The 24,524-nt window shown below is 33.6% G+C and overlaps 2 protein-coding genes across 2 annotated transcripts in view; one reads left to right on the top strand and one right to left on the bottom strand.

Annotated features, from left to right (window-relative positions):
- LOC126777079 (zinc transporter 2-like) overlaps window positions 1-4,549 on the top strand; it is a 48,222-nt gene extending 43,673 nt beyond the window's left edge. The window contains exon 10 of the mRNA XM_050499960.1: window positions 761-4,549. The gene's annotated coding sequence lies outside the window, so the exon portion shown is untranslated. The remainder of the gene's footprint in view (window positions 1-760) is intronic.
- Window positions 4,550-10,242: 5,693 nt separating this feature from the next.
- On the bottom strand, window positions 10,243-24,236 carry LOC126777072 (guanine nucleotide exchange factor rei-2-like). Its single transcript, XM_050499942.1, has 10 exons — window positions 24,051-24,236; window positions 23,359-23,550; window positions 22,290-22,475; window positions 22,083-22,204; window positions 19,913-20,094; window positions 19,082-19,257; window positions 18,100-18,331; window positions 17,787-17,919; window positions 17,469-17,610; window positions 10,243-10,807 (listed from the first exon to the last, which is right to left on the bottom strand). Exons 1-9 carry the CDS (start codon window positions 24,099-24,101, stop codon window positions 17,490-17,492), a joined length of 1,395 nt encoding a protein of 464 aa, XP_050355899.1. The 5' UTR covers window positions 24,102-24,236; the 3' UTR covers window positions 10,243-10,807; window positions 17,469-17,489.
- Between the last annotated feature and the right edge of the window lie 288 nt (window positions 24,237-24,524).

The raw sequence follows: 24,524 nt of genomic DNA, 5'->3' as shown, positions 1-24,524 counted from the left end.
GTCACCAGGCTCTTGTGGGAACGCTTATGCTAGGCGATAGCAAAGTGAGCATTGACACTACTATCACGTAACCAACCACTTAACATCAAATTAAATCAAATAATTATTTATTCAAGTATATCAAGGTCATAGAGGCAGGTTTTGCATCGTCAAGTTACAGTAATTAATTAAATATAAAACTATCACCGGCTCGGAATTTAGATTCTACTGATAAGAACCTGCAAGAAACTCAGTAGGTACTCTTATATAATCATCATTTACAATTATACAGTATGAAATAAGCCTTTTTTTTATATAGAATAGGAAGGCGGGCCAGCATATGATAAGTGGTCACCAACGCCCTTAGACATTGGCATCGTAAGAAATGTTAACCAGCGATGGTTATACATCGCCAATGCGCCACCAACCTTGGGAACTAAGATGTTATGTCCCTTGTGCCTGTAATTATTACACTGGCTCACTCACCCTTCAAACCGGAACACAACAATACCAAGTACTACTGTTTTGCAGTATGATATCTGATGAGTGGGTGGTACCTACCCAGACGAGCTTGCACAAAACTCTACCACCAGTAACATAAGTATTAAATGTACCATGAGTTTTAAACCCGTCGCCATTCCTTATCTTCTAGACACAAAAAATGATGAGCCTAATCACCAATTTCACTTGCATCTGCACGCCGAACACAACGATTCCCCTACGCCGCCATCCCCCCCCCCTCCCTAATTAATATTAATTTTTAACAAGATTTACGTTACAGGATGTAGAATAATGCGGCTGAGCGCGACCACCGGGCGAGTTTAACACAACAAAGAAGTAATAAATAAGAAATAATGTGAATATGAGATGAAATTATATATGTTATTAAGTTGAAGAGAGACAGAGACAGTAGAAATGATCCAAATGGGGGGAAAAATTGGATGTGTTATGTGTAAGATAAATGACGGTTACGGGGAACGGAACATTCCAAGAAGTATTAATATATAACAAATTAATTGTAAGACGGTTATTTGAAGCTTTCAAATAAATTTTGTCGCTGTTCGTGTAAAAGGTCGTACGTGCAATCATGTCCAAACTCTGACAAACACCACTGAATTTTCACGTGCTTAATTTGTGTTTATAATGCATCTCGTGCTACGGTGAAGGAAAATATTGAGAGGGAACCTGCAAGTGTCTAATTCAATTCTAACACAATATCTACAAACCTGCATTGGATAAGCGTGGTGGAATAAGTACCAAACCATCTCCTCAAAGGGAGTGGCCTAAGCCTAGCTGTGGGTAATTCACAGGCCGTTGCTCTCTTCTTTTAACTTTGTATAAAAATTTAATTGTATTGTAAAAGAGACTGTCTTATGGCTAATTAGCCATCTCACTCGAAGAACCCACTCCGAGATATTTAGCCATAGATTAACATACAAATACATACAAACTAATATTTATAGCATTTTTGTTTAATTAATTAACAAGTTTTAAATTCGAATTTAATTATTGTAACGACCTTTTCCATTGACAGTAGCGAGATATTAGTTAAGTTAAATTGTCATATTTCAAATAGAAACCGCTTGTGCAATGAAAATTTTTTCTTTAAAAATCTATTTATTTTAAATTCATACACACAGAAGCTATTTTTTTATCTGAGTACAAGTTATTTTGTAATTCTTTATAACTGCTAATTGTAAATAGTGCGGTCGCGTTAAGATGATTTCTAAGTTATAACATGCTTACTTATAGGATCTTTGACTGATATCTACCAAATACCAGCGGGCATAGACGAATTCATTCGATTCGATTCGAAGCGATTTATATAGTCTATGATTTGTTAATAATAGATCACTTGTCATGTCTATACATATTGGTATTTTCTGCAATCCATAGAGTAATAATATGCAAGTAATAAAACAATTTTCTAATATAACAGGTTTTGAGATATCGCCCTGTACTGGGCTCGATAACGTGCTTATTTATATTCTAAGCTACACACGTTTAGTCGTTTCTGAACTTTGGCAGGTCTATAAAAGGCTTGCTATCCTTTTTAAACTGTAGAAAGAGATAGCAATATCTTTAGTCGTGTCAAGTAATTTTAGTCAAATTTGACAGCTTTCTGTCAGTCAGTTGATAGTGATCTGTAAATGTCAGTTGACTTTGACAGTTCGTCTACAATTCTTGATTAGGCGAATTATAGGTGACAATCAATTTTTTTAACGACGTTATAAAAAATGACATTTTGAAATTATATTTTTAATGTTTTGAAGCAATAGTCATGATAAAGATCACCAAAGAAAATTTAATTAATATTCAAACGTGATAAATAATTACATATAGTCTTAACTGCTATCGCTTTGTCGTTTAAGGCGACATTTTTTCTTGAAGATGTACGCCCAGGCGCATTCGTGAGATCTTTATGGGGAGACATCCCAAACACCCTTATTTAGAAGGTGGATTAGCGCGACCTCTATAGTATTTAAAGTGCCAAAGTTTGTAATGGAAATCATGTATTTGACAATTATATTATGAATATTTAGTATAAGTTTAAATATATAACTATTTGATTATTAATGAAGCTTTGTTGTAAATTTAAAGACACTTGTTGACTCGCATAATGTTTTTTAGATATAAGAAAATTAATTATTTTTGAAGTATTAAATGTTAACATTCTCTAGTGGATAATGAGAACGCACAATTTTGATCATGAGGCTTACGAGTTATTATTGATTGTTAGTACATAATTTCTGTAAATATATTTAGTTTAAATAGGATTTAAAAAAAAAATCCCTTATACTTCATAACATTGTGTATTTCTCTTCCATTCAACTGTCTCTAGTCATATCCTCATTTACCCCCTTTTCCCTCTTGTCATATAGTAATTCACATTCATACTTTATTATTTTCTTGTAATATGTCATTCAGCCTCTACATCACACGTCCCAACTTTGATCATCAAACATCACCATTAATAATGAACATCCAATATATTCACAATCATAATTATTGCATGTTCATAGTTTTAATGTACTTATTTATTTTGTACAAATTGAATTTATGTTATGAAAATATTTACTTTATTTTATTAAATATATTATTTAATTTAATTATTTATGTTAATTTGAGAATGTTAATTTTTAATTGTGGTCACATTGAAATTGTACAAAGATTTTGACCAAAATATTATGTAATGTTTTATGAGTTTATTCTAATTATGTAAAAGTCAATATAGTGCGTTCATGTTCGATACGTTTGAGTAAATTGTTCTCGATATAAATAAGACTTAATTATTAATGTGATGCTTGAAAAAAATATTCTGAAATATAATTCATCTGCGTTTCAGATTATACATATATAATCTGTAAATTTCTGTCGTAGAAAAGACGAGTTTATACATATTCTATTTTTTTTTTTCAAATATATAAAATATGTCTAGCACTGTCTTACATATATGTTAATGTCAGATGATTTATTTTATTTAAAAATTAATTACTTCAGTTATTTCGGCATTATTATTAATACATTATATACTAACATTTGATGTTTAACAGAATTTCAGTAATCTTATCGTTCTGTTATTTTTGTTTAAAACAAAAATGTTTTGGCGCGAACATCTGTCATAATCGCCGATGTCAGGTTAAATGTAATTTTAAAAATGTTTAAAAAGAATATAAATTTCACGATTATTCGAAATTTAATATTCGAAAATAATTATTATTATGAAAAAAAAAAAACTTTTATAAACTTCATTCAGTATTAAAGAGAAATGAATCAATTGCAAGGTCATAAAATATAATATTGGTAATATTAATTAAGTAGTAAATATTTACGTAATTATATATTTGTTTAGCAATCGTGTACTTACTGTAAATATTACATTATAAGACTATTTATTTTCCAAAGAAAATTACTCTTTTTTTCTAATATTAAGTTCTATTTGCAAATTGTAAAATTGCATCTACATTTTAATTAAACATAAATGAATACAATTACATGCTCAAATAGTGAATTTATTGTGATAGTTTTATAGGTATTATTATATTTATTTTTAGTAAGACGTAGATGTTTGCGCGTTTAAAAAAAAAAGATTATTTGAATCTTAAATAATTGACACGAGTATTATTCTCGAGGCTTATGAAAAGGCGGACATATTTTCCGATTCGCTGTCCAAGATAGACATTATAAGTTAATCAATTCGACCTTAATCCCATACCGAATTATAATTATTCAACAATGTTTATGTTAATATTATATTACAATCTTAAGTCGTTTTTTATTTAACTATTTTTTAATTCTTCTAAATTATATTTTTCTATTTTATTTTCATGAAATTCTATCTAATATTGACTGTTATTTAAATATTCGTTTCGAAGCAATTACGCTTTAATGTTAAAAAGGGGTACGTTAAATTATTGTACGAAAACTTATCTCGTGCTATAATGTTGGTTTAAATGAAGTGTCAGTCGAATTAGCCGCTGTGTAAATTGTTAATTTTATTATAATTTATTAGCTGTTTTGTTCTATGTCAATGTATTTGCCGTCCGTGTATGTAATCTGTTGTAACAAGTGTAGTGTAATTAATAAAAAAATTGAAATATTTTTCGTTTTTTTTTTACAAGCTTGACTTGCGAAAATAAATAATGCTAAATGCGAAAGTTCTTTTTTTATTTTATAGGCAGGCAGATGAGCAAATGAGACAGCTACACCGCCCATAGACATTAGCGATGTAAGAAATAGTAACATTTCCTTACATTGCCAATGCGCCACCAACCTTGGTAACCGAGATGTTATGTCCCTTGTGCCTGTAGTTACAGTGTACTCACCCTTCAAACCAGAACGCATCAAATCTAACTATTGCTGCTTAGCTGCTAGCGGCTTAATATCTGATGAGTGGGTAGTACCCACCCAGACGGGCCTGCATAAAGCTTGCATCAGGAAAATTCTTTGTTTGTTACGCTTTTATTTTCTAAACCATTAGTTTATTTATTTATTTGTAATATCACACTTACAACATACATATAAAGCATTGAAAAGATTAATTTATAAAACAATAACCGTATATCTAACGTGCATGTCAATTACAAGTGTACATAGCACTTCCAGATTCAATCTAATCAAATTCAAATTAAAGGTAACAAAAAATCATCAGTAATTTTTAAAAATGTCAAAATTAAATAATATCATTGTTATAATAAAAAATCAATCGGCGAAATCTTAATTAAAAATTATTAATTAAAACTAATCATACATTTTATATTAATTAAGTAACTTATTTCTATTAGTTCAATGCATGTGGCGCTGTAGTCGCGCGTCTAACCAATAGGAACGTTTCTATTCGGTTTCCTCCATTATGAATGAAGAAAGTACTAAAACTCATTCTCAAAATAAATAAAAAACTAGATAAGTCTTGTTTCTAAAGATTGTGTTATCTTATAAATAAAAATATATATTTGTAGTATAAATTCTGATAAGAAATTAATTAGAACTTTATTCCGGTTCGGATCCGTTATTATTTTTTATTTCCGAAAATTAAAACAGACCGATACATTGTTTGAATGTACGTTTTAAATAAAAAGTGAATGATATACAATATCAATGACATTTAGAAAAGACCAATTGGTGCAAAACGATGGGGAAAATTTTTTTATCCGAGATTCAATTTTAGAATATTTGGATCTGAGGGAGCCACGTCCACGTGGAATTATAATATGAAATAAAACAATAGTTAACTACATGTTTATATTTATTCATCTGAAGGCAAGTCGTTCAACTCAATATGTACATAACACACGTATGTAATAATCTAATCTAATGTATTATGGCTAACGTTTGTACAGAGTAATATCACAACGGCGAAAATAATAATATATTAAAACTATTTTCGCGTATCATTAAACATTATGTTTTTAATTAAATACAAATTCATATCTCATTCTATTATAAAATGTTAGAACGATTACAATCGGTTAAAATAAACAAAATTTTATCCAAAAGAATATATGATTTCTCAATTATTAATTAATACATATAAAATTACATCTGGCAATATTATTTTGTTTTTACTGGACAGGCCTAGCTTAAGTTCTGTGGATGAAAATAAAATAGCGCCATCTAGCGGAGCTGTTCACTGTTCATGACATACAAAGTTAAAACCCCACTGACATCGATTAAATACACACATCCACGCACACAGAAAAACATAAATAATTTCGTGCACGTGTGCGTGTTCGTGTTGAGATGCGTTTCTCATTTCAATACAGTGGGTTGGTAGTATTGCTTAAGTTACAGGATATGTCTAGCTTATAAACTTACACTCTTGAATAAAATAGGAAGCTGTTACTTACAACACTTAAATGGCTTGAAAATACATAAATTAACAGCCAATTTGATTGCAAATAATAAAAAAATACACATCGTCGCAATAATAATAAAAATTAATACATAAAATTAGTAATTTTGGCATCACAGCCATGTTACCGTTGCTCATATACTTATTATTTAGAAATAATCAATTTTGAATGTGAACGATAATAAATATTGATTGTATATAAGCTTTACATTTTATTATATAGAAGTTTATACATATGTATTTAATAAAATATATAATAGTAAATATAGGAGTACACGTCATGTAAAATTTCGTGGATACAGACATTAGCGCCATCTGTAATATTTCTTTGAAATATCTAAGTATTCCAATAGAACCAAATTAACAATTATAATGAAAACGAAATATTATTTTCGTTATAATTCTTTTTTTAACTTTACTACATGTATTTTAAGAGTATTGTATAGTAATAATATTTTCTAATAGAGAGACCATTTTGGAATTTCAGTAGTTAGGTATATTATAATAAATCTGTACATTTTTTATCAGAGAACATGTGACATGGAGATAAGTTTAACCATAATTGAAAAAAATATTTAATTGAATTCATTTTTGTATTAAATAAATGCTAATAATATTCTAAAATTAATTTAGTTTGGGAAGAGTAATATCTATAAATGTATAGGAGATTAAAAATCTTGAGTCGATACTGATTGCAATGAATGAATGATTAAATACAAATATTAATTTAAAAAAAATAGCTTAATACACTCAATAATCGTCCACCTTCACTAACCAACAAATTTCTTTAATTAAAAAAACACACATATTTAAACCGCATAAACTATTCAATCACAATTTGTGCTAGCACAATTTAAAAAGCGTATGAAGCGAGCCTTATGATTAGGAAACGAACACACATGTAAAAGCATTATCTTTTATATCTGTAAAGGTACGGTCACACCTGTGCTACCAAGAAACTAAGATATTGATTGCACTGGTATAGGTATAAAAAATAGCCTTGTTGTTCTGATACACATCTAAATACTCAGACATACTGCGATGTAAATCTATCAATAAAATATTATAAATCAATGCGCAAGAAGTAAAAAAAAATAACAACTTGTAAATATCCCACTGCTGGGCCAAGGCTCCTCTCCTTTTCGAAAAGGCTTGGAACTTACTTCACCACGCTTTGCTTCATGTGTCAAAGCCTAATCATCTCCTGTCATATTATGCTTTTATTTTCATACAACTTATCCTTATTTTAAACTAAATGGCTAAAGCATTATAGCAATGCTATTTCAAAATATTCACATTATTATATTCCAGCTGACTAACCGTTGAATAGTCATTAACTACATTATAAATATTTCAAGATTACTTGTTCTAATTAAACACATATAACTCGAGTCTCAATAAAAAAATTCAATACCCAAGCACAAGGTGTGGCCGTAGCGTAAAGCGTTACAAGCTCGCGCTTCGCTCACCAGGTATGTTCGAATCATTAATGTGTCTTATACAACTTAATAGTTTTGAATATATCTCTTTATATTACTTGTATTTTCACTGTACTCTCTTTAACGTATAAATAAATAATTAAAATGTAACAATTAAAAAAAAAAAAAAAACAATATCTATAGCGTATTCCAACCACAAGAGGATTAAAGACAAATGAATAACTTTGAACATCGAATTAACGCGATATAATTGGTTGAATAATGTATGACAGGGCTACCATTTGTGCGGCCCGCGACACGTTTCTAATCACAATTATGTAAGTTTTCCATTCGTATCTCAAATAAATACGTTTTAATTAGATTATTACACATCACATTCGTTTACTTAATTCACAATGACTTTAGTGTTTATTTTTTTGTACGACTGGTTCAAATGACTCGTATTCAGAGCCGTCAGGCATTACATTAAAAATATTTTTTTTTTGTATGGTAACAGTTTTCAGCTAATCATAATTACGCGGGAAATTTCCGAACTGATTGTTCGGTAGCCTTTCTGCTGTTTCTGCGGCCCTCCAATATTCATTTTGGATTTATGAAAAAATGCCGTTTTGAATTTCGAAGTTGCTATTGGAATATTGGTAGTAAAATGAAAGTGGATATAAATATGAAGTTTGTTTATCGTTACTCCTTCTTTGATTGTAACAGTCTATTTAGATGTTGTTTACTTTTTATTTTTTTATGTTCAATTACAAGCGCTGTTTACCTATAATTAGTTGTTCTGTCTTTTTTTGTATTTTATATAAATAAATATCATATAAATGATTTGTTAAACAATGCTGTCTTATTCTTTCCAATGACAAATCAACGAAGACAGAAGGAGAGAAATCTGTATTTTACAAAACATTTGCGAAACAAGGATATAATAATATTAATATATTGAATTTATTTTTTTAAATAATATTTTCGCATGGCTACACTAAAACAACACATAGATAATAAATCATACTCTATAAAAATACAAAAAAAAAAATACCAGAATCGAATGTTCTCATTAAACCATGAATTCGTTTCATGTACATATATGTTAATTCATTAAGAAATATATTCAAAACGGATATACTTATATAATACATTTACTTAATTCTATATAATTAAATACATAGATTTTATATAATATTCATTTCAGATTAAATATCGTATTGAATGATTATAATAAAACATTATAATGGAAGACACTCAAAAATAAATAAAATATCTCTTAATATTTTTCTCGTATAAATAACATTTTAAATAATATTTAATATTAAGGGGAGAATAATATAAAAATTATATAAGTAAATTATTTTTTCAAGGCGCCTATGTATTTTATGTGAAATTTTTTTTTTTTTTACTTCTTACATAACCTGAGTACAATTAAAAAAAAAAAAGAAAACCACTATTAAAGTTATACATATATTATCATTATTCCATTTACGATAAAAAAATATAAAATACCCAGTACATATGTGTGTTTAATATTCGGTTACTATAATCAACAAACGATTTGTAGATAAATAAAAAAAATTACAAATATTTCAAAGTCACATGTAACCTAAAAACTTATAGGAATGATGATAACGTCTCGTTTTTTTTTTAAAATTTAAATACGTAGCTAAGACGTTAATTCCTAATGCCTGTAGTTAAACTGGCATACTCATCCTTTAAACCGGAAACAACAATACAAAATATGTCTGTTTGAAATGCTACCAAGATGTGCTTACAGACAACTAAAAAACGATTGTTTATTTATTATATATCATTTTCAAATATACACTACATTGTAATAATCTAGATGAGCTTATATATTATAAATGCAATTGTTTTGTCATGTACATAATATTAAGCAACCTTGTATAATTCTTGTTGCCAACACATTATTATATGTTTAATTATTGCTTTTTTTTTCAATGAGATCCAATTTTATACATAATATGACGTTCATTTTATTATTATATAAAGTTATATATGACGGTACCATTAATATAGACAAATGGTTTTTTTTTTAATTTGATTTATTGTTTATGAAGCAGCACCAGCTTTAGCTACAGGATTTATTACTTAGTATTCCGTTATTATTCACACACACAACTGACAGGCAAAATTACATTTTTTTTTAAATAAAGAATTATCGTTTATCTCATTCTAACACTATATCTAAACATCGTGCCAATTGTCTTAAAAATGTAATGCTAAAGCCAGCGCTGTACTATGATAAGACAATTCAAAGCTAATTATTGCTATAGCAGAGCTAAATCTATAAATAATTGCTCAATTCTATATGAAATTTGCGTAATAACAAAGCAAATATATAATATTAAAAAGTTTACAATAAATTATATTAAACTTTCAAATAAAAAGTAATGTTTTTAATGTCAAAATAATACTGTTAGAACATAAAATAATAATACTAAAGACGTTATGAGTATTCTTTAAAACAAAAAAGTTTTTATATATCAATTGGTTAAGTTATAAAAGTTTTATAATAGTATTAATTGACACAATATAAAAATTACCGCCCTGAAGTTGCAGCTAGTCGTTAGTTCAAATTTCTCTGAAAAAAATATCTAAATAATTCCATAGTTTTTATTATCTGTAATATTGTATTTAGGCGCAAAGTAACATTCTCGCTCTGAAGTTGCAACTCATTATATTGTGAAGACATAAAAAAAAAAAACGAAATTTAATCTTTTATACTTGTTCATACGTCCTCTCAAGCTTAGAACGGGTAGCGACATCTCGGGTACGGGATACACAGCTACATACCTCATACCAAACAACGTCACACCTTTCATGGGCCACGATTGGTTAAATTTAAATATTGTACCCGTACCCCTTCTCCTCGATGCCAGTACATTCACTTAAGACATTACATGCAATTCGAATTGAGAACCTACTGCATCTTTTGTTTTCGACACCTTCGAAACTCATCATCATCTTGGGTTATTCAACCCCTCACCGCTACCGCAACAATACAATTTCTTATTCAAGTATTTGTTATCTGAAATATAATATATATTTATAAAGTATTCTTACTTGAGCTAACTAGCGATTCCTACTTTAATATTACTTCCCTTTAAAAATCACAATTTTTATTATTCCTCTTCACATTAATGATTAATATATAAACCTTAGAATTACATGTTAATAGTGAATTGTTTATATATATGTAATGTACAGTGCGACAAGGATATTTTGTCACGTCAAAACTTTTATTCACTTTGACATAAAGTCAAGTTACATATTTTGACAGCCGCTGCAATAAATTATGAATCCTACATTCCCACTCATATCATTATCATTTTATGGAATATATTTTACGTTTTTCAGTATGGCTATTCTTTAAGTGAAATCTCGAAACTCACCGCAGAAATCGGTCGTGAAACGTCAGAAAGTGATATGCGACATCGGCCATAACGATTATGACATATCAAGAATACACGCATCGAAATAGTATGTCACCAAAAGTCGGTTGTCAATATTCCACGGGTGAGTAATAATAATAATATCTTTATTCCTCAGGCAACAAGGCCCATACTTTTGGTACATGATAATTAAACATAACATTACATAATATACATTAATAATTAGAATCACAATCATAAAAATAATAATAATTAAAATATATAGAAATTAAGAATGAGCCAATTATATGACATAAAAAGAGCAAATAATACATATATTGAGATAAAATAAAATAGGAAATTGAATTGATCGCGTATGAGGCACGTGGACCAGAGCATCACATAGACCTCTGGATCATCCGCCTCATCACGTAGCCGCCCATATCATGTATGTATGTAATGAAGTGATTTCTTACAGAATAGTACTGCAGGCGTTTGTTTAAGTACTTACGAAGAATCGCTAGAGCAAGCTGAACATGCCATCAATGAAACAAATTTCAATAATAAGCGATTAATATGTTCCCTAAAAATAAGGTTTCATTAACTGGTATCCCTAAACCTACTAGGCCCCTGTCAATGTCATTCGAATGTCAAAATACCTTGTCGTGCTATACACACAATTTTAATATATTATATATAAAAATTGTGGTTTTTTTATCATATAACACGAAAAGAGCAAGGGTTACAACTAGCATGCTTGTTATTAAAAGCGTATAAATGGCGTATTTTATATATTTACATATTAGGCACCATTTAATTAATAGAATTTTAAATGGCAAGTGCCTACTACGAATACAATGTCCTGGATCCTGGAGGAACCTTGCTATAAATTTTTACGGCACGTGAGCTGCTCTTGCGTATGTTATAACCTTTCAATTTCAATTTATTCTTCCAGTTGGTATATAGACGAATGGATAATATCTATCTTTAAAAGTTGATCATTCGTTCATCATTCATTCATTACTATCTCCGCTGTCAACCTTTAGTGTACGAATTTACTTGGAATTAATAACACTGGGGATCAATTCTACTAACAAATTGTCACTTTATCGCAATCGTATCGAAGCGGAATCGTTGCGGTTTATTCGTTTTTCTATTTTTTAATTTAATTATCGACTATTGGCATAAAAAAATAAAAAGTAAAGTTACAGCCTGTGAATGTCCCACTGCTGAACTAAAGGCCTCCTCTCCCTTTTTTTGAGGAGAAGGTTTGGAGCTTATTCCACCACACTGCTCGATTGCGGTTTGGTGGAATACATATGTGGCAGAATTTCCGTCAAATTAGACACATGCAGGTTTGCTCACGATGTTTTCCGTCACCGTCAAGCACGAGATGAATTATAATCACAAATTAAGCAAATGAAAATTCAGTGATGCTTGCCCGGGTTTGAAATCACGATCATCGGTTAAGATTCACGCGTTCTTACCACTGGGCCATCTCGGCTTTTTTTTGGCATAAAAGCTAACAATTATGTTTGGTTTTGACACAACGGTATATATCAACGTCATATCGGTTCGGTTTCGATCCGAATAAATATAGAATAGCCAAAGTTGGATTGGAATTGAATCGGGAACGTATCGTTATATAAATAGATTAGTAGAATTGTCCACCTGGAGCATTAATGCTTAATTCATCTGTTTAAATAATTAAAAAATAAATGTTTACGAATAAATAGTTAAAGAGATTTAATTTTGTAGACGGAGAGCGGTTCTTTACAGGAACTTGATTATTAGTAATTAAAAATGTTCTTTATTCGTTTTCTAATATAATTTGCCATACTTATATCTATATTAAGATAATATCTAGCATAAATATAAAATAAACTAGGCAAGTATAGGCAACGCTTATGGCATTATTATCGAAATTTATTGCGATTACTAAAACTAACTGCGATGCTAATGTGTACCTTATTCAATTGATATTAAGCGCTCAATTCCATCGTATCGTACATCTAATTATCCTATAAAACGCGTGATTAGATTTATATAGGAAATATCAAATGAGTGTTTGTAACTGCGCATAAAATATAAATACTGTACACAAGCGTGGTTTTAAAAATGATTCTAAAATATTTAGTTTTTCTTTATCAACAACCTTCACATATATATTTTTTATTGGAATGAAGTTAAACGCACGTTACACTCCAAACAAGTGAATGAGACGCGACACTAACAATATTGCATGTAATGTTTGTTTGTTTGTTTGTATAATAACAGTATAGTAACAGCCTGTTATTGTCCCACTGCTGGGCTAAGGCCTCCTCTCCCTTTTGAGAAGAAGATTTTGATCTTATTCTACCACGCTGCTCCAATGCGGGTTGGTAGAATACACATGAGGCATAATTTCAATGAAATTAGACATATGCAACCTGCATGATGTTTTCCTTCACCGTCAAGCACGAGATGAATTATAAACACAAATCAAGCACATGAAAATTCAGTGGTGCTTGCCTGGATTTGAACCCACGATCATCGGTTAAGATTCACGCGTTCTAACTAGGCCATCTCGACTTTTTTTGTTTGTATGTCTATAGCCTATTCCAACCGCAAGAGGAGTTAAGACCAATAGACAAGTTTGACCTTGAATTGAAGCGATATCATTGGTCGAGATCTTGTATACTCTATGATTTTCGTTGTAAATTGTTATCGAAACTTTGAAAGTAAAATTATAATGGATTTTTTATGGATATAGTGAACAGGAAATACGGACGAGCATATGGGCCACCTGATGGTAAGTGGTCACCAACGCACATATACATTGGCATTGTAAAAAATGCTAACCATCGCTTACATCACCAATGCGCCACTAACCTTGGGAACTAAGATGTTATGTCCCTTGTGCCTGTAATTACACTGGCTCACTCACCCTTCAAACCGGAACACAACAATACCAAGTACTGCTGTCTTGCATATATATATTCTATCGCAAGTAGTTAAGCGGAATAGTGTTGTATATAGTGGCTATACTACATATAAACGTACGACGTGCGCGACAGCTGTATTCGTTTACGCGTGATATTTATTTTCATTTTTTTTTTAAATATACTCGCAATTCTTATTTTTTTTTATTTGTCATTTAATTACTATCAAATGTTGTTAATTATTTAATTGTGCCCGAGTGTAACATTCCTCCCGACGCATTTTTTTATTTAGCTATGTAATCATCGAAATAAATTTTATATATGTACTTGAAATAAATTTTAGAAGAAATTTATCCTTACTTATTATGCTTAAAATAAGTTTCTTATAATAAATAAACGTACTTTTAAATTTGTCTCTGGTCATTTTTTAATATATAATATTGCTTTTTATATACTTTTTATTTTACTTTATTATGTCAGGCAGTGGTAAATAACCAATATATAAGGTAAGTGTTCAACATCATCATCATCATCACCCTTTTCGCGTCCACTGCTGGACATAGGTCTTTCCAATGGCACGCCACTGAGCTCGATTTACAGCTCTTAATCTCCAACCGCTGCTAGCCACCTTGCGTATATCGTCACTCCACCTAGCTGGAGGGTATCCTACGCTACGTTTGCCAAGGCGTGGTCTCCACTCCAGAACGCGTCTACTCCAACGGTCGTCGGTTCTGCGACATATGTGTCCAGCCCACTGTACTTCAGCTTACTAATCCTTTGGTCGACCTTGGTTCTCTGTCGGATCACCACATTTGGGATTCGATCCTTCAAAGAAACTCCGAGCATAGCCCTCTCCATAGCTCGCTGAGCGACCTTAAAATGGTGGACCAAACGCACTGTCAGTGTCCACGTCTCGGCTCCGTAGGTCATAACCGGTAAGACGCACTCGTTGAAGACTTTTGTCTTCAAGCATTGCGGTATTCGTGACGAAAAGACTTGACCGAGTTTTCTATACGCTGCCCAGCCCAGCTGTACTCTTCTTCGTGCTTCCCCCTCGAGGTTGTTTCGACCCAACTGCAAAGTTTGCCTAAGGTACACATACTCCTGAACAACTTCGAGAGGAACTCCGTTAAGAGCTATTGGTTCCGGACTGACGTGTTCGTTGAACATTATCTTGGTTTTTTCCAAGTTCATCCGGAGACCAATTCGAGCAGAAGAATCAGCCAGGCTGCTCAGCATATATTGCATGTCCTGCACGGTTTCTGCCACGATGATGATATGGTCTGCAAATCTCAAGTGCGAAAGGTTCTCGCCGTTTATGTTTATGCTCCGCCCTTCCCAGTGCAGCGTCTTGAACATATCCTCTAATGCATTAGTGAACAATTTCGGTGAAATGACATCCCCTTGTCTCACTCCTCGATGCAAGAGGATAGGGTCAGACTGCTGATTCTGTACTTTGACGGTCATAACAGCGGCGTCATGCAGGCCTTTTAGCACTTGGATGTATCGCCAATCGATTCGGCACCGTTGTAAGGACTCCAGAACAGACCAGGTCTCAATAGAGTCAAAAGCCTTCTCATAGTCCACAAATGCTAAGCACAGGGGCTGATTATACTCTTCGGTCTTCACAAAGCCATCACGATTTCGTCTTGGCTTACTTCTGGGAACTCTTCTGTGAAGGGGGCTAAAGTGGCTCTAGGATCCCCAGGGTCTGGTTGAGGACGAGGCGCTACTGATGTATATAATTTACCGTAGAACTCCTGAACTTCCCTAAGAATCTCGAGCTTAGAGGCGACGACTTTTCCCTTGGAAGTGGTCAGCTTCGTCAGATGGCTTCGACCTAGTTTTTGAACAAAGACTTTCGACCCCCGATTTTGCTCAATCGCTTCTTTTATAGAGCGTGTATTGGAGTTTCGGAGGTTGCGTCTTACTAGCTTTGAAATTTTTTTATTAAGATCTGACGAAGTGACTGTAGGGTTTTTACGTCGTTTTGACTCTCCCGAAAGTTTGGACCTCTTGCCGGTGTTTTGCGCTGGATAGAATTTCGTCCCCTCGTCCTTAAGGATACCCACCACTTGGTCGAGTTCTTGCTTGATGTCAACGTCAGTGTTGGTTTCCAAGGCAGCGAATCGTTTATATTAAATTATATATAATTTTCCAGTTTTAATTGAAATGTACTAGACTCCACGGCTTGGAGCAGTTTTGGTCGGAGTGTAGACCTCATTAGACGGGCGCGCTCGAGCTTGTAGTCAATATTTAGAGTGCCTCGTATAAGTCGGTGATCACTTCCGGTATTGAACCTTGTGATCACAGAGACATCTCTAAATATTCGCCTCTTGTCCGTCATAATCAAGTCAATCTCGTTTCTAATCAAAGCGTCTGGGCTTCGCCACGTCCACTTCCGTTGAGGCTGTTTCTTAAAGAAAGAGTTCATCAAGAAGTTTCTCCAGAAAGTTGAGAGCATTTGCCCCCTATGATTACTGCTTCCAAATGCGTGTTGTCCTAATAGCGATTCGTTGCTAGTATGTACTCCCACTTTAGCTTAGGTAAGTGTTACATATGATATATTCTTGAGCGAGGATTAGCCAACTGCGCAGGATTAGCACAAGGTCACTCTATTTGCCCCCCCCCCCCCATCATGGTACGATAATTTGTAGAGAGATTAGGTGCAGGACAAAACTAACTCTACTAAAACATTCAAGTGTTCATATTATTATTATTAAATGTTTCAATTTTACTGATTTTTATTTAGGAATACTTGATATGCTTTGGAATACTATTGTTATCACTATATTATTGAATCATTAATTCAATATCAATTTAAAAAAAAAAAGTGTGCGGGTATATCACACCGATGCGTGTTTAATTCGTTTTGTTTAAATCATTACGCGAACTACCTTCATAGTTGCGTTATTTCATTTTACATAAATAATAATGTTAAGTTTTTAATACACGCGTTTTGACAACATTGAAATACAACGCAAATGTTATCTTATCACTCAAACAATAAGGTATAAAATCGTTTTAAAAATGCTTCTAAAAATCCCAACATGGATCAACGTATACACACTGCGACATTTTATATCATCATAAATTGAACGTTATCACACAACTACAAGGTTCATAATCCTACATCTATTACGTCAATGTAAAAACATACTTATACGTCAATTTTATAACATTGAAAATTCAACTTTATCGTTAAGTTAATAAGGGTTAAAATCGTGGTTTACACCACCGTATATTTCAATGTGAACATTTTACATAAAACATATTACACAAATTATTTATCATTTCTCTTACTTTAATAGTATTAACTATAGGCAATTTTTAATTCTCCGGTCTTGGAGCTCTGTTATATCTCAAAGCATGGTGTTCGGGTCTTCGCAAATGATACCTTATTGTAGAGCGGGAAGGTTCAAAACCGCGCCTCGGGCGAGTGCGGCGAGCGCGACACGCCGGCCAGCCGCTCGCAGACCGCCTCCAGCTGCGCGTCCAGCATCAGCGACGCTATCTGATCGTCCGTCAGCATCTCCACGCTGCAACAGAGCGTGATATAGACTCGTGTGCCTCGAATATTACTTTAAGTGAGTAAGTAGAGTTCAGTCACATTTAATAAGGCAGGCGAGTGTTTGTGACTTTAGACAACTATTTGTATTTTTTAGCAAATTCTCAGACGCAAGCGTGCTCGTCGAGCGTCCGCTCGCTCGGGTACCTGGGCAGGCTGTCGGTGTCGGAGTAGCGCTCGTCGGAGGCGGACGACGCGGCGTCGGGCGCGGGCGAGCGGCGCGCGCGCGGGCTGCGCGGCGCCGAGCCCGAGCCGCGCCGCTCGCCGAACAGCGACAGCCCTGCGGAGCGAGTACCGATTACCGATTACAATATTCAAAAACACCTCGTGTGACGTCGCTATAGAAAAAACGGCGTACAGACATCGACGACTGATCACTAAATATGTTTAGGTCATTAAATCTCGTTAAAGTGACAGATGGAGTGGAGAGCACGAGAGCTCATCGCGGAGCGTGACTCACCCTGGAACATTTCCTTGACCTTCTCGCCGGTGTCGTGCAGCAGCGCGTCGAGGCTGGGCCGGCGCCCGTGCTGCAGGTGCGCGCGCAGGGCGGCGTCCCGCGCGTCCCGCGCGTCCCGCGCGCGCTGGATGATGCGGCGCGGGGAGGCGGCCGACGCGCGGCACGAGGGGGGGCTGGGGGGAGACTTGTCCGGGGACGACCGCGGACGTAGCGAACATTTTTCGAAACTTATCTGTGGGAGAGTAAAGTTCACATCTGCTTGTTAAACCATCTTTGATTAATTTTTTCTTATATGCTAGTTTTATAGAGGTGTAAGGAGACATGAATAAAGGTATATGTATGTAATTGTATGTTCAAAAATCTTTTTTAATATATCAAATACAAATGAAACTATAAATCGTTAAATTATATATAATATTTTGCAATGAATACTCAATTAAATAGTTACTAATTCAACATTTTTTTTTCAAATATAATGATCAAGACAAATATATTTGACGACGCAGCAGAAGTCGATTCCCCCGCGTACAACCATCCACGTGTTAGGCGGCCATAATAGTTTCAATCAGGAATTAATTCATCAATCTTTTGTGACTTTTTGAAATTGTAATAGTTTAATTAAAGTTGATTGTTACAGCAGAGTAATTATAATGTGGTCGTATTTTATTGGAATATTTTCTCCTCGCCGGATAATTCAACCTACTCCAATTTCAAACTCATCCGATATTCTACCGCAAAACAGCAGTACTTGGTATTGTTGTATTCCGGTTTGAAGGTGAGTTAGCCAGTGTAATTATAGGCACAAGGGAAATAACATCTTAGTTCCTAAAGTTGGTGACGCATTGGTGATGTAAACGATGGTTAACATTTTTACAATGCCAATGTCTATGGGCGTTGGTGACTTACCATCAGGTGGCCCATATGCTCGTCTGCCTTCCTATTCTATAAAAAAAAAATCCAATATATATAACAGCAGTTTGACCTCCTCGGGGCTGGAGTAGTCAAGGTCGATCTCGGTCCAGGTGTCGGGGTCGCTGCGGTCCGCTCTGCGCAGCCACTCGCGCACGTTTTCATCGTTATTGTGCGCGCACAGCTCCTCCAGCGTCTCGCTCGCGTTCGACTCGCTCGCTGTGTCCGTTATTGTTGAACGGTCTATGTCTGAAATTGTAAACGATTATATTTTAAGGACGTCAATATTGTTGATCTCTCTATATATCAACGCACAGCCCAAACCACCGGGGCTAGTACCGTGAAAATTTGCATACGGGTTCCTTTTACACAGTAGGGAAGGTTTTTCGAATATTTTGGTAGTAGTATAAAGGGCATATAAGTTTCTATGAAAATTCTTTATTTTTGAAGAAAGAACGATGGAAATTGGTATTTATCAATTATAAATTACTCTCGTTATATATAACAATAGCATTGTATGCGACAAACCTGTCAACTTTGATTGAAGGTGACTGGCCCGCGTCTGCTGCGACTAAACTCAACTCGTATTATTTATGACTATTTTGTTGTTCTTATTAAATTTACTCGAACTTTGAAAAAGATTACGTGTTCGAACCCAGACAAGCACGCGGTTTTCGGGTGCTCGATTGATGTTTATAATTTTTCTAATGTTCGCTGATGAAGGAAAACATCGTGAGAAAACCAGAATAAATCTAATTTTGCAAGTGCCGGGTTAAATATTGCCACACGTGTATCCAATGTATGCATCACTGAACCTTATCCTCAAGAGCATCTTTTGAAAAGGTTTTTACCCAGCAGTGGGATTGAGGGATTTACACGCCTATTACTGTGTCAGAAATCATACCATTCTTGGTAGACTGTCTTCTAGATCTATGTCGATGTATTTCATCAGATATCCTCTCCAAGTTCCTGAGAGCTGTCGAATACTTCTGCTTAGCTTCAGCGACTTGCTCCTCTAAAGCCTGGATCCTTGCCTTCTGAGCCTCCAGTGCGGCATTTATGCGGGCCTTCTCCTCAAAATAGGGTCTGAAAATATTGTTGATCAATGGAGAAATGTGCGTATACTCGATCCCTATGGCAGGGGAAATAAAAATGAAAAAACAACTTTAAAGATATATCAATCAAAAATTCTTTGTAGTTTATATAATCGCGAAAAATATTGACATTTTAGGTTTTTTCATCTTTACTCCTACCGTTGAAATATACTATAGACGTAACAAAATATAATTGTTTAATTGGATATTCTTTAATTTAATTGACAATTATTGTAAGACAATGATTTAAAAAAAGGTTATTTTTTAAATTAATTCCAAGGAGGTTGTCTAGAAAAACGAGTTAATTGTTTTGAATGGTCACCTTTATCTAGAGACTGGTTTTAACCTCTTTACGCCATTCCATGTATAGTAAACGATTAAGTCTAAGATGCTACTTTTGTTCGATTCCTATATTTAACGAATCGTTATTGTATTTTAGTAACTGATCGTTTTTGATTTACGAGTAACGAGCCGTTTAACTCTGATACATTACATATACTCATAATCGTAGACAATTCATAAATCTGTAAGCGAATTTTCGATTTCTTTTATAATATTTTTTTTTATGAAATAAGGAGGCGAACGGACATATGTGCCACCTGATGGTGAGTCACCACCGCCTATAGATTGAAGCTGTAATAAATATTAACCATTCCTTACATTGTCAATGCGCCATCAAACTTGGGTACCGAGATGTTAAGTCCCACAAGGGACAAGCCTGTACTTCCACTGGCTCACTTACCCTTTAAACAGGAACACAACAATGCAAGTATTGCTGCGCCACCAAACTTGATACTTGGGTGCCTGATGCTATCTGATGAGTGAGTGGTACCTATTCAGACGGGCTTACAGAAAGCCCTGTAACAGCCTGTGAATGTCCCACTGCTGGGCTAAAGGCCTCCTCTCCTCTTTTTGAGGAGAAGGTTTGGAGCTTATTCCACCACGCTGCTCCAATGCGGGTTGGTGGAATACACATGTGGCAGAATTTCAGTGAAATTAGACACATGCAGGTTTCCTCACGATGTTTTCCTTCACCGTAAAGCACGAGATGAATTATAATCACAAATTAAGCACATGAAAATTCAGTGGTGCTTGCCCGGGTTTGAACCCACGATCATCGGTTAAGATTCACGCGTTCTTACCACTGGGCCATCTCGGCAGAAAGCCCTACCACTAAGTATTTATTAAAATTAAATTTTATTTCAAACTATTTTAATTTTACTTTAAAGAAAAAAGAAATTCAAAATCATGCAATGATCTAATTACAAGCGAATTAAGGTGAAAAGACTAAGGTGTTAATATGCACAAAAAAAAAAAAATGTAAAAAAATATACCAAACTGGACGCGATGTCGCCGAGCGCCTGGAATAGAAATGTGCAAACTAAACAAGCAAAGAAATAAGAAATAGATCGGCTTTGAGTGAGTATTAGTGCTCCAAACTACTTAGGAAGCATGACGAAAGAGTTTTACACGTTTTAGCCTTTTTTTTAATAATGGCAACATTATTCGTGTGTCATTTGTCTATTGTTTCACTTTGTTACGTGCGAATTTAAATAATATATATTACTTGTTTTCACCAGTGGCATCGCTCGCGTTTTAGAGGGAGAGGTTAAAAAAGTTGCCCATGTCCTTCGTTAGTGATACGGCTTCATACAAAATTGCATCAAAATCGGTTCAGTGGTTCAAACGTGAAAGCGTAACAGACTGCAGTTACTTTCGTATTTATAATAATAGTATAGAAGTAAAGATACAATAAATAGCTTATTATGTATGAATTTTTTTTGTTTACTTTGAAATTTGTTACTTTCATTAGCTATATATGTACATGCATGTGAAGTTTTATATTACAAGCTTACATTATGTAAAAAAATCATACAAGTAATATGATTTTTTTTTAATTTTTTTATGAGGCATAAGCTGTATTTTTACGGATCTTTGATAGATTTTAAAATTAATAGGTAGTAACATTAGCATCCTTACCTTGACTTGGCTATGTGTCGTTTTAAGCCATTCTGCAGCTGCTGCACTAGCGTAGCTGCCGCCCTGTGTGTCGCGGCTTTAGACCGCTGCGTCACCGTGGCACACGCACGGTCTGACTCGGCCTTCATAATTAAATTGTTGCAAATTTATGAAGTTGAATATTTGATGGAATTTTATGTTTATCTTATTGAAATTATTAAACTATACCTGGTTAACACGATGGGTTGCATGATTGAGCATCTCCTGCCAGGCGGGATCAAGTGTGAGGCCACCTGAACCCTCTGCGAGTCTTGCCAAGCCCTGTTCTGCCAAGTAGACCATTTCACGAGCAGCTGCATGGGCACTGTTTGCCTTGTCATATGCGAGATTGGCTGTTTGCAGCTCCTGCGAGGTCTGTGGAACAATTACCAAATTTATGTGAGATGTCAAGATTTATTTACCACTATTTTTGAAGAAAATTTATCAGTATTATGTTTTATCACGCTCATATGATGAGGGTGCGAAAGAGAAACAAAAAAATTATAATTGTAAAGGTACCTAATATTTTTGGTCTTAAAAATGTCTTCATTAGTTTGTTCTTAATCTGTTTTTACATTTACAATATCATTGTTTCTTAATATCTAATATGTTAGATAATACAAATATTACAAAATCACATATTACCCAAGAAATTGTTATTTTTACTACGATTAAACATTGCCAGCTACATATTGTACATAATGTAACTGGCCTCATCAATTAAAAACAGGAAAGAAAAAAATTGCTATATAAATAAAAAAAGTGATTATTAAAATGTCACGACACAAATGTGCCAAACGAGCAATAGTTATATATTATCAAAAACTATTTGATGCCGAGATGGCCCAGTGGTAAGAACATGTGAATCTTAACCGATGATCGTGGGTTCAAACCCGGGCAAGCACCACTGAATTTTCATGTGCTTAATTTGTGATTACAATTCATCTCGTGCTTTACGGTGAAGGAAAACATCGTGAGGAAACCTGCATGTGTCTAATTTCACTGAAATTCTGCCACATGTGTATTCCACCAACCCGCATTGGAGCAGCGTGGTGGAATAAGCTCCAAACCTTCTCTTCAAAAAGAGGAGAGGAGGCCTTTAGCCCAGCAGTGGGACATTCACAGGCTGTTACAGTACAGTTACATTTGATGAAATATTTTATAACAATTATTTTAGTTATATGTTGATGATATCACTTGTCAACTGCAAAGTTGTAAGTCTATTTAAATAGAAATTTTATTTTGATTTAATACTTACAATATTAGCTCTAAACCTAGCTTCATAATAAGGCCGTGCTTTATGAACACTTGTGCCAAGTTTCTTAGTTAGCTGCTGTATTCTCAAGTGGCCTTCTGCGAGCAGTCGACGGAAGGCAAGACGTGCCTCATCTAACTCAACTTCAAGTCTGTTTATTTCATCTGTTGCTGTGTTAAGCCTCTCCAACTCAATCTGAGAAGTAAAAAAAAACTATAACTACTAAGAACAAAGTAAAACCTGTTTAATTTATTACAATATATCTGCAATGGTTTTAGAACAATTTAGTATTTATTAGTTAGTAGTTGCTATAATATATTGCATTTATTACCTTTAATAAAACAATAATTGCGGTATTATTTATTTTATACTATAAGAAATTAATTATAATGATAAGAAAGATAAACACTAAATAAAAAATTGGCATAATGTTTTGTACGTGTACAACACAAACTCCGGTTTTGAACAAAGGAGAAAAAACGTTATTAAAATGTTATAAACAAATAAATACTTATGAATTAAAACACCTGTAATTGCATAACAATTTTATTCTTTCTCATTCATGAGTTTATTTATATCATAATTAACTTCTTCCGCGTATTTATATCAATTGATCAAGATTACCACCTACAATAAAAAATAATCTATTCTTCGCATTGTGTTTTAAAGTAATTTATAATATCGATTACTTTTACCTGTACTCGAGGATCTAATGTTTCAGAGCATTCGGCGGCACTATCGCTCATTGTCTCTCAAATAACATACATTTTAGCCAAAGTTACATTCAATGCATAACTTCATACACGGTTTATTGCTTTTGTTCGATGTAACTACTCAACGCCATCGCTAAAAAGCGAATATTGGGCACAAAAATTAATATACAAAGCCTCGTTCCACCTGCGGTTTTACTTATTGTTTTTTTCTATAATCTATGGTAAATGTCAAGTTTCAGAGTATTGCCACTAGCATTATAAGTAATTCTTAATTTTAATAAAAAAAAAATTCGCAACTACATACTTCAAAATAAATTTTTCAAATTAAGTAATTAGTATTATTATCAATTCATTTTCCTCAATAGTTTTTTTTTTCATTGTAATGGGGTATTTCAAAGTTTTTTTTTAAGTAATACACCCTTATTATAACTAGTAACACTGTTATTTTTCAGTGAC

The sequence above is a fragment of the Nymphalis io genome, chromosome 22 (genome assembly GCF_905147045.1).
Source record: "Nymphalis io chromosome 22, ilAglIoxx1.1, whole genome shotgun sequence".
Taxonomy (NCBI): domain Eukaryota; kingdom Metazoa; phylum Arthropoda; class Insecta; order Lepidoptera; family Nymphalidae; genus Nymphalis; species Nymphalis io.
The sequence above is the reverse complement of the archived record's forward strand: the minus strand, read 5'-3'. Positions and strand labels throughout refer to the sequence as shown.